General features: G+C 39.7%; 1 protein-coding gene across 1 annotated transcript; it reads left to right on the forward strand.

Moving 5' to 3' along the window:
• The first annotated feature begins 4,054 nt into the window (after nucleotides 1-4,054).
• On the forward strand, nucleotides 4,055-17,055 carry SLC25A30 (solute carrier family 25 member 30). The gene is made up of 10 exons (XM_065650778.1): nucleotides 4,055-4,109; nucleotides 7,026-7,104; nucleotides 9,230-9,377; nucleotides 10,219-10,313; nucleotides 10,590-10,675; nucleotides 11,962-12,057; nucleotides 12,928-13,052; nucleotides 13,576-13,714; nucleotides 14,713-14,793; nucleotides 15,567-17,055. Exons 2-10 carry the CDS (start codon nucleotides 7,041-7,043, stop codon nucleotides 15,606-15,608), a joined length of 876 nt encoding a protein of 291 aa, XP_065506850.1. The 5' UTR covers nucleotides 4,055-4,109; nucleotides 7,026-7,040; the 3' UTR covers nucleotides 15,609-17,055.
• Nucleotides 17,056-17,867: the final 812 nt, after the last annotated feature.

The raw sequence follows: 17,867 nt of genomic DNA on the forward strand, positions 1-17,867 counted from the left end.
TACTAGCATTCAAATTGACATAATTTCCCCCAGCTGTTACTTGTTTATCTGCAGTGCCATGTTGGACAAATGCCTCTGTGAAACAATTCTGACTTATCTCTATTTGGCAAGCGGTCAGAGGACAAAAGCCTGCTTCGCAGATTGCCTGTTGAGGTTGGAAAGTATTGTATAGTAGTGAAAAGCCTTCTGTAGTGCCTTTCTATTTGAGAATCTTTAACAGCTTTTCATTTGCTCATTCAAGTAACATCAAATCCAACACTGTGACACACATAGGAATTACTATCTCTGTAGGGAGTCTCAGAAATGAAGAGAAATCAATTTTCCAGGACCTGCTGGAAGATTGCAACACTTTCAGAAAATTTTGTCTGGATTACAGGTTTACACTTACTAGAATTGCCTTGCTGGGAACTCATGCTGTATGACTCTATTGTCCACTCAAAGCCCATTCGGAGCTACCCTATATTGCTTTACCCTTTATGCCTTAAAACCAAATAACACAGTCCTTTTATATGCACAAAACTAGGATATGATAAAGACCTTCGGCTCTTGCCAATGCCAGAGCCTAAATCAGATTATAAAAAAATGTTTATTAACAAAAAGGCTACAAAATAACATTTACTGTTATTTCTGCTTTCACTTTCCTTTCTCCTTGTACTCTGCACAGCAGAGTCTGTTACTAAGTTGGAAACTGTAAGACGTGTTGTCATTGTATGCCTAGATGACATATACTAGATGCTGGAGCAGGAAATGTCATGGAATACTTACCAAAAAAGGGTCTGGAAAGATCCTTGGGAGTCCATCCTAGTGCTTGGGCTGGGTCATCCAGACTGAAACTACTTCTGAGAAACAGCTGCTTAGCAGTTTTTAAAAGCTTGTGATAACAAAGGCACCACAAGCTCCCCAGTCAGTCTCATCTAGCACTGTCCATACTACTAGAAAGTCTGTTCTAATGGCTAATACAAGTGGTGGAGGAAAGATAATTCCTTTCCTCTGTATGGCCACTCTTCAGTCTTGAAGATTATGTTATCCTCAGTCTCTTCTTGAATAAACAAGTCTACTTCTTTCAATCTTTCCCTGCAGATTGTGTTTTGTATCCCCAGCCTTATTCTCCCAACTCCTCTCTACAGCCCTCTTGAAGTGCATCACACGTACCTGGACGTGGTGCTTCAGCTGAGGCTTTGTCCCTGGCAAACACAATGGGACAACTATTTAATATGGTTTATATTTTTACACATACCAATAGCACGTTGAGTGTTTATTTTTTCCTATAGTCATCTGCTGTATGACTGAGGGTCAGATTAACTCCTTCTCAGACAGAAGGTGCAAACACTGAAGATAAGGTGGCTGTCCTAGGGCAGTGGACTTCATGTGCGAGCTTTGCTTTCACCATGCAGCCAATAGGACTTGAACAAAGCTAATTATCTGTCTAATAATTACGAAAGTTTCCAAGGGACAAAGGAAACTCTCCAGTGGTTACAACTAGTGACAAAACAACAAGGCAGTTTGAATAATGCCCATAACCATCTGAGTCATTTCACTAGTCATTCATCCAAGCAGTAGGACACTCAGTGAAACTGTCTTCACCACTGCAGAGAAGAGAAGAGAAACCATTTTCCACAGTAAGTAGCAGTAGAAATGGCAAAATAAGAATCAATGCACAAAAAGGAGAGCTCTCTGGTAGAATTGTTTGAGAGTGGCCCTCTTTTTTGAGGGGGGAATACTGACCATAGAATACTTCCATTCCAACAAAAAGAAATAAAAAATGTGTGAGGAAACTCAGGAGCGGTAAGGTTAGGGGTCTGGGAACTAATTAATTAAACCTTAGCCCTACATAGGTCAGCAACAAAGAATTGGCTTTCGGACAAAACTGTTATAAGACTGTGTAACCGGTAGCACACCAATAGCACATGGATCATTCAGACACATGTGAAAAGATGCTGAGCACCAAAGTCTACTGCTGATATGGCACTGATGTCAGGCTCAAGGCAGCTTGCCAAAAATAGTGTGTTGGCTGTTGATAAAAGCATTACTTATTGTATGAATCAGGTTGAAAATGCAAGAAAAGAGGTTATTCAGAGGAGCCATCCAAAAGTCACTAGAAGTAACAGAAGTTAGCCTAAATTCCTCTTTATTCAGAAGTCCACTGTTGAGTACTAACAGGCACTTAAGAAATTAGGTCAGGTGCAAGCTGTAATGTGTGAGCAGGAACTGGTTTGCATCAGATAATAAAAACTGGCTGCCTGCAGGAGAAGCTGGCCAAACTCCAGCAACAACTTAAGGTCAAGCTGGAACTAAAGTCCTTCTTAAAAGGAGACAAATTTGGGAAGTCAGAAAACAGAAGTGAGTGTCCTGCAAATTGACTCAGCATTTTAATAGATCCAAATGATCTCTGTGCAAAAAGAAAGGAAGGAGCTGTTCAAAGTTTACCTCAAATGAGATTCTCCTCACTGTAGATATAAAACCTGGAAAGTACTAGAGAGTTACTAGGAGTTTCAGGAGGGAGTCTGAACATGAGTGCTAATTCTGAGCTGTGAGTTTGTACCTACCTTGCAAGAGACCCAAAGACAACTTTGCAACACTGCGACTGGAGCATGAACTCTGTGGGCTGCCCGTGCCGTAGCAACTGAAATGTAAAATTTGTGGGAGGTCTGCAGTGGACTTGGATGGTTGTAGAGAACTGTTTTCACTGTATGAAGCATTTATAGCACACTGGGACCCACATTTTGAATTCCTTATATTTTATTGACAGATTCACGTAAGGCCACAGCCAGCTTCTTAATGGGAGCTGAATGGGCATTATCCCTTCCCCCCATCACCTGGTAAGATTAAATAAAGTTTCTCAGCTACTAGCCTTGTCCTGAGATTAGTGAAGGGAGCAGTGCCGCAGGACATTTTGACCTTTAAGGGGTAAGGCATGCTTGCCATTTGCAAGGCACTGGAGTGACAGCGGCAGCAGGGCTGTAACACAGGGGTAGATCCTACAAGCACATGGAGGCAGGTCCTAAAGGCACGTCTGGTGGCTCTTCAGACAGAAAGGGAAAGTGCTGAGTCAGAACAGGCTGCCTTTGGGGGCAGAGGAGCTAATTTCAGCGATTTTACAAGGTGTCCTGGGCACTGAACCAAGTGAATGGACTAGCTGTCGTTCTTGTCTAGTCTTCGAGGGCTGGTCAATGCCACCTGTACAGTGGATACTTGGATACAGAGGAACATGGATAGTCCCAGTGTTCCTCCTCTGGCCAGGCAGCCTTGTGGTGGCCACAGCTGATGTCCTGTGCAGCACCCTGCGATCCTTCTGGAGGGGCTTTGGATATACATTTACAAAGCAATGTAAAGCTTACATACTGAGTGTATCATTTCAGCATTGGTAATGCAAATAAACATAGAATTGTGCAAAACTGTGTAATAATAATAATAAAAAAGATAAATTGATTGTGGAACTATTTAGTCAAAAATATTCAGCTGGGTATTTTAAAGTGCAACATAGCTATTTAAACCCACCCTGCCACTTTCTGTTCCTCCACAGAGCAGATATCTGAGGTTCCTGTACCGATTTAAGGAAGCTTAACCTAGATACTGCTGTTGTGTCTCTGGCAGCACAGGTGGCTGTTCAACTGTAAACCGTGGGAGCAAATCAACGTCTTTATAGTTAATGATGATGAGAAACCCTGAGGGGTGAGTGACCTCGGTTCATTAACCGAGGAGCACTGAAATACCTGACATACCTGTTCCAGTCTCCTGGGGCACGACTGCTAATGGAAAATACCGCCCTGCACCGCCCAAGGCCAGTGGCGAAGGGAAGCTTCTGACTGGAAGGACACTGCGGTTAATTTTTCTTTCCTTGTTTATTACAGGCCGGCTCGGCGACCCCCTCAAATCAAACTTCCCCACACGGCCACGACTCCTCGAGGCCCTTTCAATCCCCACCCCCGCCACACACCAGCCTCCTCAGGCGAGTCCGCCCTTGCCCGCCCGGCCAACAGGCGAAGCGAGGCGGAGCCCAGCAGCCGCCCTGGTTAAGGGGAGCGGGGCAGGGCTTTATAAGCGGCGGGGCGGAGGCGGGCTGCCGGCGGCAGGCACGGGAGGACGCGGGAACCGAGGAGGCCTCGGGGGTGAGTGGGGTGGTGGCGGCGAGTGTTGGCTCCTCAGATCGCGGGAGTATGGGGAGGGTGTCATTTCTCACCCGGCCGGCGAGGGGGTTTCCTGCTGTCTTCAGTGTAATCCACGCAGTTAGAAAGCATTGCTTGGATAACTATCTTATGCATGCTTATATCACAGGTAATAAGTTTTTAGGACTAATAACTCAGTTAACATGAGCGTTCTGTAACATTCAAGAGTCCAATCCATTTTAAATAGCTAGGACTGCTGTAGCTAGAGTATGCTGTGTGCCTAGTATTCTAACAATACTGTTAACTCTTAAAGAATTTGATATGTGACTACTAAAGTCTATTCTCTAACAGGGATATATCTAAATAGTTAAGTGATGCATTCTCTTATAGAACCCGGGCTTTTGATTTTAGTTTGGTAATGCTGTCAATTAAAAGCTGTCAATTAAAATCAAACCTGCTTCTGAGTATTTTTGCCAAGAGTGTGTGGATGAATTGCTGTCTTGATGTAACCCAGCATCCTTTAGGAGGGATAGTATCACCTCTGTCATCTTATTGATGTTCAGGAAACAACAATGTGTGTTTGAGGATGATTTCTTTCTAGTAAAGTCACAGACCTCAGTTTATTCTATAATGAAGGCTGGACTGTGTTTTTAAGTAGTTTGCCAGTTGAATTCTTCCAAGGAGATGCTTTCTATTTTCATCAGTGTAGGGAAAGATTTCTGAACAAGAAGCAAAACAAGAATTCAGACAATGAGACAGTGAGACAGCTGCCGTGAAAGGGCGAAGTTGCTTGCTGGTGTGTTCTTTGGATTTTTTTTTTTTTTTTAATTTTTTTTTAGGATGAGCTCTTGCGCTCTAATTTCTTCCTGTAATTATGGAAAGCTAGAAGGAAGGGATGCAAGGTAGAAAGACGTGGAATGACTCAGTTAGTTTGGCCTAAATAGCAGGAAAGGAGACTAGTTAGCCTTTCAGAGGTACGAACTTTGATAGTGCTACATAAGGCCTTCACCTTGGACTATGACAAAGGAACAGTATGCTATAAAATTTCTGCTTTAGAGTATTCTATACATATATCAAAACTTCAGCTAATATTATTAAATCTGGGTACAAAGTGGAAACTTTATTTGGCTGTGCTTGCATGCTTCTACATTGTCAGTGCCCCAGAATTACATAGAAAAACCGAGTAGCCTTCATTGCCTCAGCAGAGTGAAATACAAACCAAACAAAAGTATAGTTATATTTTAGTTTTATTAGTGTTATAGTATTTCTGATAGATGAAAATTTGTTTTAATGTGTTGAGGGGGAAAAAAAGTCAACTGTATTTTCAATTTTGGCAAGTTTTTCAAAATGAAGATCATATGTGTAGCTGATAGTGGGGAAACTGAGCTTGGCTTTCTCTCCTTTAATTGAAAGATATGCCACTAATCATGGCAGGACTGGAATATGAGGAACTTGGAGATGGAAGTGGCCTTCCCCTGGCACAGTGCCATAACCATGTGGATCTGCTGCTTTCATATTGAAAAGCTGCCATAGTCTCTGCCCTGTCTCCTGGTCTCTTCATGGCACAGTTTTTGGCAATATAATGGGTGGCCTTGCTTGCCTCTTCTTTATGTGTGTAGTGTGTGGTTTGTGGTGTTTGTTTTTTTTTTCTTACATCAGTGATGTTCCATGCAATGGCCTAAAAAGTAATATGGATTTCTGTGCACTTGGTTGTTGAGTATTTCAAATCATGTGCTTTGAGCTACTATGGGGTTTTTTATTGTATTGAGCATCAGGTAACCCAAGTAACTCTTCATGAAGTAAAGATGATAAAATGAAAACTATGGCTGCAGTAACTCTTCAGGCATGCTGAGAGTCTGCAACTTCTGTTAACTTCATTTGGACACTGGATTATTGCTACTTCTAGAGGAACTGACCAAAGAAAGCTCACCTTTACAAAAGGTGGTGCTAAGTAAATGGTGTATTTGCGATATTTTCCAGCTGGGCAGTACAGGTGAATAAACAAGGTAATGAGGGATGGAAGTGCAAAGGGAAATAGTTTCAAGTACAATTATTGCACAAAGTTAATTGGCAAAAGATAACTGTAGAATCCATTGTTTAGGAGGATATTATAGAAAATGGGGAATGTATTATATTGTGAAAATACATAATAATAATATATAATATTATATTATGGGGAAAGTATTTATATTATGAGGAAGGGGAAAAAAGCTGTGGAGACAGCTACTTGATTTTGAGAAGGGCAATCTTGTATCAGCTGGACTAGTCTGGTTTTGCAGTTCTTACAACTTTTCTAAAATAATTGGATTAGTGTAGGCAAGCATATGCCAATTACGATTTGCAGTCACTTTGTCAAGTTCACGTAACTGACCTCTAAGTATACTTTATGCATGTGATTACACTAGTTTCATAAAACCTTCATAGGAATATTGTGGCCACTGGTGGTGGAAATAGGCCTTAATGGAAGCAAAATGTTGTATGCATCCCTGTTTTCTTTTCAAATGTACCAGCTCATGTTAATGTTGATAGCAGGAGAAATGGGACAGAAGTTTAGTAATGACTGTCTTAAAGTTCTATTTGATTGCAGACTGTTATCAAGCTAATTCAGCTTGGTGAGAATTGTTGGAAGTTATTCATTGCAGTGTTCCTAAAGATCATGCCCGGGAGACAAACTACTTTAACCTTTTATGGTGAGGATAGCGGTGGCCCAAATACACAGCAGAGACATTGATTTGAACCCCAATGCCTTTGTGCAGTATTACTGACTTCTCATTATCAAAGGCATGAAGTGTTTTTACCTTTAGCATGTTTGGAAGGTCCATCTTAAATGGACAAGGCACAAAGTTCTATTAAATGTTAGCCTATATATTTATATAATGGATGTTTACAGAAGCATTAAATCATTGTCTTGTTTCACAGAAAGAAGCAGCAATAATGTCAGCACTAAACTGGAAGCCCTTTATCTATGGAGGCTTAGCATCAATCACTGCAGAATGTGGTAAGCTTTTCCTTCAGCTGTTTACATTATTTCCTTTACTCAGTCCCTTTTAAAACAAGCTTGGTTACATGTTATCAGTGACATAGTAGTACATGCTAGGTCTACAGCACAGGAGTTTTTTTCTTTAATGCTGACTGAAGAGTTGCTCAGAACCTTGTTATAATGTCAGAACACTTCTGTCTGTAAACTTGTGTTCCCTGTGAGTCTTATTTTTGTACAAACTTTACCTTTGCATTCTATTATTTGGTGTTGTTTGATCTGTTCCTGGACAGTAGTCATAAGTATACACAGCTTTTATTTTGCTAAAGTAGACGCTTAGCGCTAGGCTGGCAGCTAAATAGCAAACCAGTTGCTTGCTCACCTTTCCTTCTCTTAAGGGAAGGAGGGGAAAGAGAAGGAAAAACTTGTGGGTTGAAATAGAAACAGATTTAATAAAATAATAGTAAAAGGAAAATTATACAAAGCAAATACTTAGCCACTAGAACATGTGCTCCCAGCAATAAACACCAGAAGGTGGACACTGTGAGCACAGCGAGGTCAATAAAGGTGCGAAGAGCAAGAGCAGGGCACAAGGAAGATGCTGGAACCAGGCCCCAGGACTCCCTCAGGGATGGCAGCCATTTGAAGAAAAAAGCAGCCATTCCCAGCAACTTCTCACTTAAATATGGAACATGATATTCATAGTATAGAATAGTTCTGTTGGCCAACTTAAGTCAGTGGTCCTAGATCTGCTCTTCCCCATATTATACACTGCTCACTTGTGAAATATGAGAAACTAAGGAATGACCTTGGCTTCCCTATAAGTATCAACATCAGTGAGTTCTTACATTCTTTCATGCTAAGTCCCAAACACTGGAGAGTTACTGGTGGAAAACATTAACTCTGTCCCAAGGTGCTATCTTGCTGTTCTCAAACTACATTCAAAACAAAGGACTACGCTAACTATCAACAAGAAGGTTAACTAACCTCATGGAAAATCAGCTTGGCTCAGCCAAACCAGCACAAGTTAAGCTCTTAACTTGGAAAATTTTTCTCTTAGCTTTTCTGAGTAGCTATGTTGCAGTTTACATTCTCTTTCCTTGAATGTGAGTGGCTGGTTAGATTTGAGCACTTACATTTGGTTAGTGTGCAACAGAATAATTGCTATAGTGAGACAGTGCATCTTATATTTTAGTGTCAACTCTAAGGACAAACCTACAACATTAACATCCTTTTGAAGTCTTATCTGAAATGCATGTACATGAAAATAAAGGAAATACAGCTTTTCATAGTAACGGAATTAAGCCTGACATATGGTGGGCTTGCATGTGAAGTCTATCTAATAAAGGTGCTGTAATAAAAAATTATACTTCAACTACTATTTTATTTTCCTTTTCTACCTTCTCTTATGAATCTTGTTCAAACTTGAGTTTGAAACCTCTCTTAGTTGACTTGACTGAATGTGGCAAATAATGCCAAAAGCTTCATGAGGAAGACAAGCAGTTCATAAAAGCCTTGCTTGTCTGGGAAACCTCGTTAAAACAGATGTAGTTAATTCCAACTCCTTTTAGTGTTTAGGTGAGTACTGAATGCTAGGGGATCCTTTTCCTAAAGATAATCTCTGGTGGAACGTGTTTTCTAAATCCTTTCATAAAGGGAGCATGGAGAGTATGCACTTGACATAGCAGTAGGCTACAGGAAAGCAATAACAGAAATAGGTGCTGCTGCTATTGCTTTTTTGGATTCTAGGCTAGAATCTGTATAGCTTGTCCTGTGGAATTAATTTCTTTGCTTTCGGTCAAATGCTCTTCAAAAATGTTGGTGGAATAAGCATGCAAACTCTACTTGATAGTGACAGCAGAATCCTATTCAGTGTGGCTGTTAAAAAACAGGCAATACCATGTTGCCTGAAAACATAGTGAATGCAAAACATAGACATAGGATGTATGTAGGGCCTCTGACAAGCTTTTAGAAGAAACAAGGTGACATAAAATGAACCACTCACTTAAAATAAAGTCTTGGTAAAAGATTTTTTTCTCCCTGGGAGTATTTTTGTACTTTTTAGTGTATAGTAAAGGCTGCTTTTTCTTACATCATGTTCTTTGTTGTATTTGGTTAGTAACTACTTGATTGATTTTTCTTTAAGGTACTTTTCCCATCGATCTTACCAAAACACGTCTGCAGGTTCAAGGTCAAGTTAATGATGCCAAATATAGAGAGATTCGTTACCGTGGAATGGTGCATGCACTAGTCAGAATATGCAGAGAAGAAGGATTGAAAGCCTTATACTCTGGGTAAAATTAACTGACTTATAGTAATGGTTTATGAACAGTATATTTGTAAGTGTAAGGCTATAGTGTGTGAATTCTTGTGTTTCAGACTTATTTGGTTAGCCTCAATTCATCTGGAAGTTGAAAGCCCAAGCTTAGATTGCTTCAGTCTTTGCACTCTGCAATAGCATTTCCTGTTTAAAAAACCCAAACAAACCTACTTGAAAAAAAAGCTAAGCATAAAGTTATTCTATGCAATGCTGCTATGGTGGTTGCATCTCTCAGAAGAAAAATTGAATTAACCTCTGGGTATAAATGGACATGCTTTCCTTCAAAACATGCAAGACGATGGGGGAAAGATGTAATCTGCAGACTGAATTTCAGACAAGCTTCCCTGCTATTTTATAGATCACAAGTTGAGGCATGCTCTGATAGTAGTCCTTCAACAGATCATTCATGCTCTTTCAGGCTTTATTTGGGGGGCGGGGGAAGGAGAGAAAAACAACTAACCCCCCCCCCCCAATACCACTCCCCTCCTCCCCCCCCAAAAAACCCCCAACCAACCAAACAGAAACCAAACCAAAACAAAAAACCCCACAAAAAACAACCAACCAAACCCCAAACCAAATAAAACCAACAACCCCCCACCCCAAAAAACCCACCAAAACCAACCAAACAAAAAACCCTCAACAAACCCAACCAAGTGAAAAACAAAGAACTTTAGTCTATTGTGAGTTATTGATTTAAATGAATAAACCTCTCTCTGGTAGATATCTTGTGTTCAGTCTTTCCTGCTCTTAAAAGTATTTGCTAATCAGTCTTTTGCAATTTTAAGCATAAATATCATCACTGCATGTTTTTACAGGATTGCACCTGCAATGCTACGCCAAGCTTCATATGGAACTATAAAAATAGGCACTTACCAGAGCTTAAAAAGAATGTTTGTTGAGCATCCAGAAGGTGAGTGGGTTTTTTCAATTTAATTGAGGACTGTTTTGCTTGAAGCTTGTTGTTTCCATTTGGTATCTTACTGTAGCGGTTTGAACAAGCCTACCAAGACATTCCTTGTACCAATTGCAACAAAGTGAGTCAGCAAGGAAAACTTGTCAGAGCAGTTTTTAAGCCTTCTGTAACTGGCATTCTCTCTGGTTAAAGGAGGGGTGGCATCATCCTGCCCTGATGCATCTTAAGATTTGTAAATCTGCAGCTAAACTCTTTTTCTTGTTTATGGAATAGATGAAACCCTGATGATAAATGTTATCTGTGGCATTCTTTCGGGAGTAATTTCATCATCTATTGCCAACCCTACAGATGTCTTAAAGGTAATTATGTGTTATGTAGAGTTCGTCCTTAGTTTTTTGTCCTCTCTTTGAGGAAATGCAGAATCTCCTGAGGAATATGGTAATTTTTTGTTTTGTAATTCTATTTATTCTCATCTCTTAACCTTAAAAATAAAAAAATTAAAATCAGTAACATCCTGAATTCTTGGAACCACCTTCTGGTCCATAAGAATTATTTGGAAGCATGCACTGGGAAGCTGATGGCTGGGGAGGTAATTGGATCCATGTAACTTTTTCTGGGGGTGAGGAGATAATAATTTAAGATAGACCTTATTGTAACTTTCTTGCTACAGTGTTTGTGTGGAAGCCACACTGTATTTCATTTGTTCTTCTTGGTAACACTGTTATACTAGGATATTTCTAGAGCTCAGAATAGATGAAGATCAATTGAGAGGCAAGAGTTTAGCAAGTGCTATTTGTACTGGTTCTTTAATACTGTAGAAAGGCTTTGTAATCCAGTGTTCCATGGAAATAGTGTTCCAGGATCAGTCATTTAAAGTGAACTGGTGAAACCGTCACCTCTTTAAGAATCTGTTAGCTTAATGATAGCCAATGACCTCTCTTCCAGTTACTTAGAAGGGTTCATGGTATTTAACTTACAAAACTGTAGCATGTGACTTACATGGCTGCCTCTAACGAAAAAATAAAAAATACTCTTTCTGTTCTTCTAAAACTACTAAAAACTTAATCATTCATAGGGCTAGTGTGGTTGTGTAGAGGCATTTCAAACATAAGCTTCTCTTTCAAGTGTACCTTCAATTAGTTGTTTCCCAAAATCATGCCCAGGTACCAGCTTGCTTGTCACCAGGCTTGGATTTGGTAGTTATCAGAGCAGGTTCCCAAGCATAGTCTCAGAAATCCACAGGGATGAAGATCATGGTTCTCACTAGCTGAAACCTTAATCTTTTTAACCTGTCATTTTAACATGTTCCTGTGAGAACTCTGTGAAGGACATCCCGCAGAACCCATCTGTCAGACTAATCTAAGTGGAGCAGTGTACAAGTACAGAAATAGAAATGACTTAATGCAGTTAAAAACTACACTGCATACTCATTCAAAATTAGCAGCTGCATTTGGAGAGTTAAGGCACTTCCAAAGATTGCATCATGTTTATGATAATGTCCGCTATTAATTTATATTCAAAGAGAAATTGATTTTACTGCTTAAAAGATTGTAACTTAAAATGTTAATAAAACTGTATTAAAGTTTTATCTATTGTATGTTTGAAAAGTATGTATTTTCTAATTTTATCTTCAAATGGATCTCAGATCAGAATGCAAGCCCAAGGTAGTGTGATTCAAGGAGGAATGATGGGCAACTTCATACAGATTTACCAACAGGAAGGCACTAAAGGATTATGGAAGGCAAGTTTTTTGAACTATATCCTACACTCAAAGTACACTTTCTTGATCAACTGAATTTAATGTACTTGTACAGCATTCTCAGCCAAAATATGGAGAAATCAGTAGCTAATACGTATGTAGTTTGTCATGACTACTTCACTTCTGGTGTCTTAGGACATTTTGACAAAGGCTTACTGCCAGTATTGTGTTCAAGGATTAGCCACATCTTGAAAAAGGGGGGACAGATGGAGGCTTAAATTAGGATGACTGGCTCTAGGACTAACTCAACCCTTTGCAAGAGACCTCTGTCTGTGTGCTCTGCTCTCTTTAGAACATATGCTAAAGAACATTTGGAAGTAAAGGTACTAATGAACATCTCCTCTTGCTCGGGAATTCTTGTATTCAATCTTGTTGGTTGTCTTTTATGCCAGTTAGTGACTGTATGACAACCAAGAATGGACAGTTGCTCTGAAACAGCTGTGAAATATAAATGTTTTTCTATTAGTGTGCTTTTCTCTGCGAAGCTTATTCATTCTCCACTTTCTGTTCATCTTCTTTAGCCAGTTTCTCAGCTAGCAGCAAGGGGAGTGAGTATCACATTGTTGTTGAGGGTTTATCTGACTGTTGATGTAAAGATTCTTAGCTTAAGCAGAGGTGGAGTAGCATAAAGGAACTGGAATTGCTGTTTAATGTAGAAAAGTGGTGTATCTGTTAACTCGAATATGCATTTTTGGAGCACTTCCATCCAAAACTTGTACTGTTTAGCCGCATTTGAATTCACAATGTTCTTAACACATTTATGGTGTATTCCTTTGTATTATAAAAGCGAGGCTTTTATAATAGTGCACAAAGGTTAATTTTAGACTTCAACTATATCCATTCTTTTGCCAGGGAGTATCACTGACAGCCCAGAGAGCTGCTATTGTTGTTGGTGTGGAGCTGCCAGTGTATGATCTTACCAAGAAGCATATAATTATGTCTGGGTTTATGGGAGATACAGTATATACTCACTTTCTGTAAGTTTGTATAAGTAACTGCTTGCATAGCTCATCATTGGTTAGTTCTTGTTATGGGGGATGAATCTCTCTCTTTTTTTTTTTTTCTCTTCTCCTATCATCAGTCTAGATGTAAATATACTTCTGATGTGTTTATACTTGTTAATGCAATAGCATCCCAAATGGTAGCACATAGCATGGGAGCTAATTTTATTTAGTATTTGGATTCAGTTTTCTTTTGAATATGGAATTTTGGTTTGTGTATGATCTTAATCATTCAGCTTTGCAAACTGAGATGAGAGGAAAGCACCAAACAAATATTTGCTATTCTCAGAGGCACAAATATCTGTATGTAAGGGCTGTATATCAAATCTTGAAAATGATGCTTTAAAGTAAATGAAAACTATTTTTTCGTATCTATTAACTGATGTAATTTTAACTAAAAGCATTAAGTACTCATTACTGCATGTTTTCTGGGAAGGGGGAATTTTTTTGTATCTTGAAATGTGGTACGTCAATTTTCATTAAACCTTTCTTTTATTAGCTCAAGTTTTACTTGTGGGCTAGTTGGAGCCCTTGCATCCAACCCAATTGATGTTGTGAGAACACGCATGATGAATCAGAGAGGCCAACAACATGGGGGACACTCAAACTACAAGGGTACTTTGGATTGCTTGTTACAAGTAAGTAGTTCATGTGTCAACATTAGTAGAAACTGGTGCCATCCAGCAATGATTTTGGTGTAGAACTCAACATTTTTCTAAATTTCCCTGGCAATTAATCCAAGTAACTTCAATATGCTTTTTGCCCTAACGCTCAAGAGGACTATACTACCAATAATGCACTTGATGTGAAAAGTGTCTGCTATTTTGACAGAAAGGCAGGCAGGAAGTTAGTATGTGCTGCAGGCACTTAGTTCCTTTTGGTGCTTGGATGAGGAAACTAAGTTTCTTGGCATCTGTGTCTTTCTTAACTTTATATGATGTTAGAGACTGATAGGAAATTATCATTTCATAGGCCAGTACTTGAAGAACAACATCTTCGGTGGCAGATGGTTTTCTCTGTTGTTTACTACATGATAGAAAGCCTAGTACAGCCAAAGGCAATGTCAGTCTCTGATTTTTGATTAATTTGGCTTGGTTTCTTAGATCCCTAAATTGGGATATGAGGTGCGAGCATAATGGCATTTACAGAGTGGATAGGAAACTACCAGTGTCCAAACTGTTGACTGAACAGTCCGGTTTGTGTAACAGTCCAAGTTACACTGTCCAGTGCAATTTTGTGAAGTCCATAAGGCAAACTGAAAAATTTCGAGAGGGTGCCTAATGTGAGCTGCAGGTTTACATGCAGCACTCTGCAAGGTTTTTTTTTGGGGAAAAAAAAAAAGTCCAGGAATGCAATTGGGATGAATCTGGGAAGGGTACTGAATGACTGCATCTTTATGTGCCAGGTAATGCTGCAATCATTACTAATCTTGGCTTTACCTAGCGAAATGTTTCCTTGTCCCATCATAAATCATGTTTAAATCAAGGTTACAGCACTAAGCCATCCCTTTGTCTGGTACAGAATCTTGTTAAACAAACAAAAAAACCACAAACCTAAGTATGTTCTTGCTCTGTGTGTGTGGTGTGTGTTGGTTTTTGTTTGGTTGGTTTTTGTTTTGTTTTGTTTTCCTTCACAGACATGGAAGAATGAAGGCTTTTTTGCTCTATATAAAGGGTTTTGGCCAAACTGGTTAAGACTTGGTCCTTGGAATATCATTGTATCCTTTTCAAAGGTGTGCAGAGCTGTTAAGGTAGCCATACAGTAGCAAGTATTGACAGTTTCACAGAATGCTCACTGTGGGAAGTGGCATGTCAGCACAAACATTCCCTTTTTATGAATGGAAAATTATGTAGTTGACCACTTTCTTAGTCAATCGCTGCTGGTCAGATTGAATTTGTGATTCACACAGAGTGAATATTAGAATGTGATCTTGCAAAATATTTTTCAGTTCCTCCAATTTCATACGTCTCCATTTCCTTAGTTTGGAGCCTTGTTTTGAATAAATTTGACCAGATGAGTTAGGATTGGGAGCTATTTTCAGAACTGGGGAAACTGTTGGCAGTTAGCCATGAAATCTTTTTGTTTATCTTAATCTCACATAATTTTGATTTTGTTTCAAGAGCCAGCTGCTCAGAGCCCTGGGAAGTGGGTTGGTAGTAATGTTTTTTACCATGAGCAAACTCTGCTTTAGCCCGTCAAAGCTAAGTGAGTAAAGATGATAAGGGATTTCACAGTATTCTCTTGCCTCATCAGTCTTGTGTTTAAGATCCTGAGGAATAGCGATGGGAACATATTTGGCATCACCAGCTTAAAGCAAGTTTAATTGTTCTGCCTAGTACTGCACAACAAAAATGGCCAACTAGCAGTGTGGCATAGGAGGGAACAAAGAGTGGAACGAAGTTTCACACAGATGCAGCTGTACTTCAGTTGTGAAGTGAGAATTTTGCACTGCGTGAACAGGAAACAGTTTTCCTTAATCAGCTGCTCTAGTTCTTTCTGACATATGAACAGCTGAAGAAATTAGACTTCTGACATGCTGAATTGTGTACTGAATTCTGTTAACATACTGTTTGAGTTTAGAGCAACTTGTAAATTGTCTTGAGTATTCGCTCTTTATTGTCCGAAATGCTGGCCAAAGGAAGAGGTCACTACAAGACTCCGAATGAGAACAACCTGACTTCGTGGCAAACTGGCTCCTGTAACAATGGCTCACTCGTGTCATTCAGTGGATGATGTGCAACGTTTTCTAGGCTGAACCAAACACGGTGGAATACCTCTGTCAACTCTTTAAGTGTTATTAAGATCTGTAATGCAGCATAATAGTGTTCATGCTCAGATGCACAGTGTTTTATAAGAGGCAAAGAACAATCTTTCTGTAAAGGAAGACAGGTGGTACCAAGGAGATGGGCTTTCCCTACATGTATCCAGTTTGACTGCAATAGTTTATGGCTTCTCATCAACTGGGAAGTGTCACAAGACAACTTTGCAGGCTTCCAGTTCAGCAAAACAGCTGCTGCAATATGAAAGCTGCTGCTGGTTTTAGAGCTTTCCTGTGTTCTAATTCCATGGATGTCTGCATAATCTGCTGGAAATAATCCAGCTTCGTTTGAAATTGTGGTTGCTACAGTTGACAGTTTTGTATAGCCTGAAGAAAATTTGTGTGGGTTTTTTTGTTTGTGTTTTGTGTGTGTTGGTTTTTTTTTTCCTTCCCCCCCGCAATGTATCATACCTGATTTTTCAGCATAAATGATTCAAACAAGTCCATGCTCCTCTGCCTATCTTGCAGAGAACCTTTCCATGCTTCTTCCATTGTTGGAAAGAACTAGTAATGGTTACCGGCTCTTTTGCATCATCTGAAAGATGCAAGTTTTACACTGAGCAGTTCAGGGTGTGTCATGTAGGTGCCTGCATGAAAAGAACCATAGCCCTCCAAAGGTAACTGCTTGCCTTGTTTAAAAAGATACGCAAACCCAGAACTACTGAGCACTTTCATGTAGCGAACAGGCACAAGTCGCTCTTACATGCGAGTAAACACTTTATGTAGAAATGAACCACAACTTCCTTTAAAGCATTACCCTTGGACTTAAATGTGTATCAAAACTTCAGGGCCATTACCTTGACATAAGTTTAGTTTCTTACAAATGTTGCTGTTGAATTCCTAGACAGGAAACGTGTGAGGTGCAAGTCACACAGTGGTTCTGCTATGTCCACAGACGGGGCAAAGCTGGATGCAGAGCTTTGGATTTTTGTGGCATTGTGTTAATCTCTCAAACACTTTTCGTTAATCATACATTCCACTTAAAGAAATTTCATTGCGATTTCAAAATTACTATAATCACTTAAAATTACTAATTTTGAATTCACAAATGGATTTTTAAATGCACAAGGCACTTTCTTTCCCTAAGGCACAATGTTTTTCTATGTATATGGGTATGCATATGTGCACTGTTTGTTTGTTTCTATGCTTTAATAGAAATATTTGTAAAGATTTTTGTACACTGTGTAAAATAAATGTATGTTTTACACTTTTAAGCTTATTAAAAGTTTTTAAATCATGTCTGGAACAGATCAATCAGCTTAGTTTTGTATAACAGCAAAAATATTTGTTACGCTTGTAAGCAAAGTGGATTTCTGGAGTTCATGTGTAGTAACACAAGTCATCTGAATGCAGCTCTGAGGGGATGAGGAACCTGCCAGTTTGGAGTAACACTGCACCAGCTACTCTGTGGGGAAGCTGGAGAGGGACAGATAGACAAGATGGACTGAAATTACCTATTAAGCACCAAAGTCATCAAAACAGCGATAGGGGAGTTCAGGACCTCAGCTGAGGTGACTGCAGCAGTGAGTACCTCACGCTGTTTCCAAGCTCTTTAATTCAGACATGCCATAGTTAGGATTTAGTTTAATATGTAAGGATAAAAGATTTAAGTTTACAAAAACTCAGCAAACAAATGATGAGGGTATTCTCAAAGTAAAGAGTGAATTCTGCAGCAGGTTCTGAGGCATGATGGAAAAAGCAGCTCTGATTAACGGGCGATGCTGCAGAAAAAATGAAAACCAGTTTGGTAATGAGGAAGAAGAAAAGGAACAGTTGCTCCCTGCCCTGCTTCACGGTCAGGCAAGTGCCAGAGCTCACACCGGGGAGGAGCAGAGACAAGGGAGGACCAGGGTCCCCTCTGAGGGGCCCACGGTGGTTTGTCACCAGGGTCATGGCAGATGTGATGGTAACAGGTGCTCCTGGACTTCACTTATCCGTGTCAGGAGGATGTCAGGTGTCACGTCGGGTTAAAC

This window comes from Caloenas nicobarica, chromosome 1, assembly GCF_036013445.1.
Source record: "Caloenas nicobarica isolate bCalNic1 chromosome 1, bCalNic1.hap1, whole genome shotgun sequence".
NCBI lineage: Eukaryota > Metazoa > Chordata > Aves > Columbiformes > Columbidae > Caloenas > Caloenas nicobarica.

Coding starts and splice junctions, on each gene's coding strand:
- SLC25A30 (XM_065650778.1), top strand. CDS start 7,041: ATGTCAGCACTAAACTGGAAGCCCTTTATCTATGGAGGCTTAGCATCA. Junction 9,378..10,218: donor TTGAAAGCCTTATACTCTGG/GTAAAATTAACT, acceptor ATGTTTTTACAG/GATTGCACCTGCAATGCTAC. Junction 14,794..15,566: donor TTGGTCCTTGGAATATCATT/GTATCCTTTTCA, acceptor CAGCTGCTCTAG/TTCTTTCTGACATATGAACA.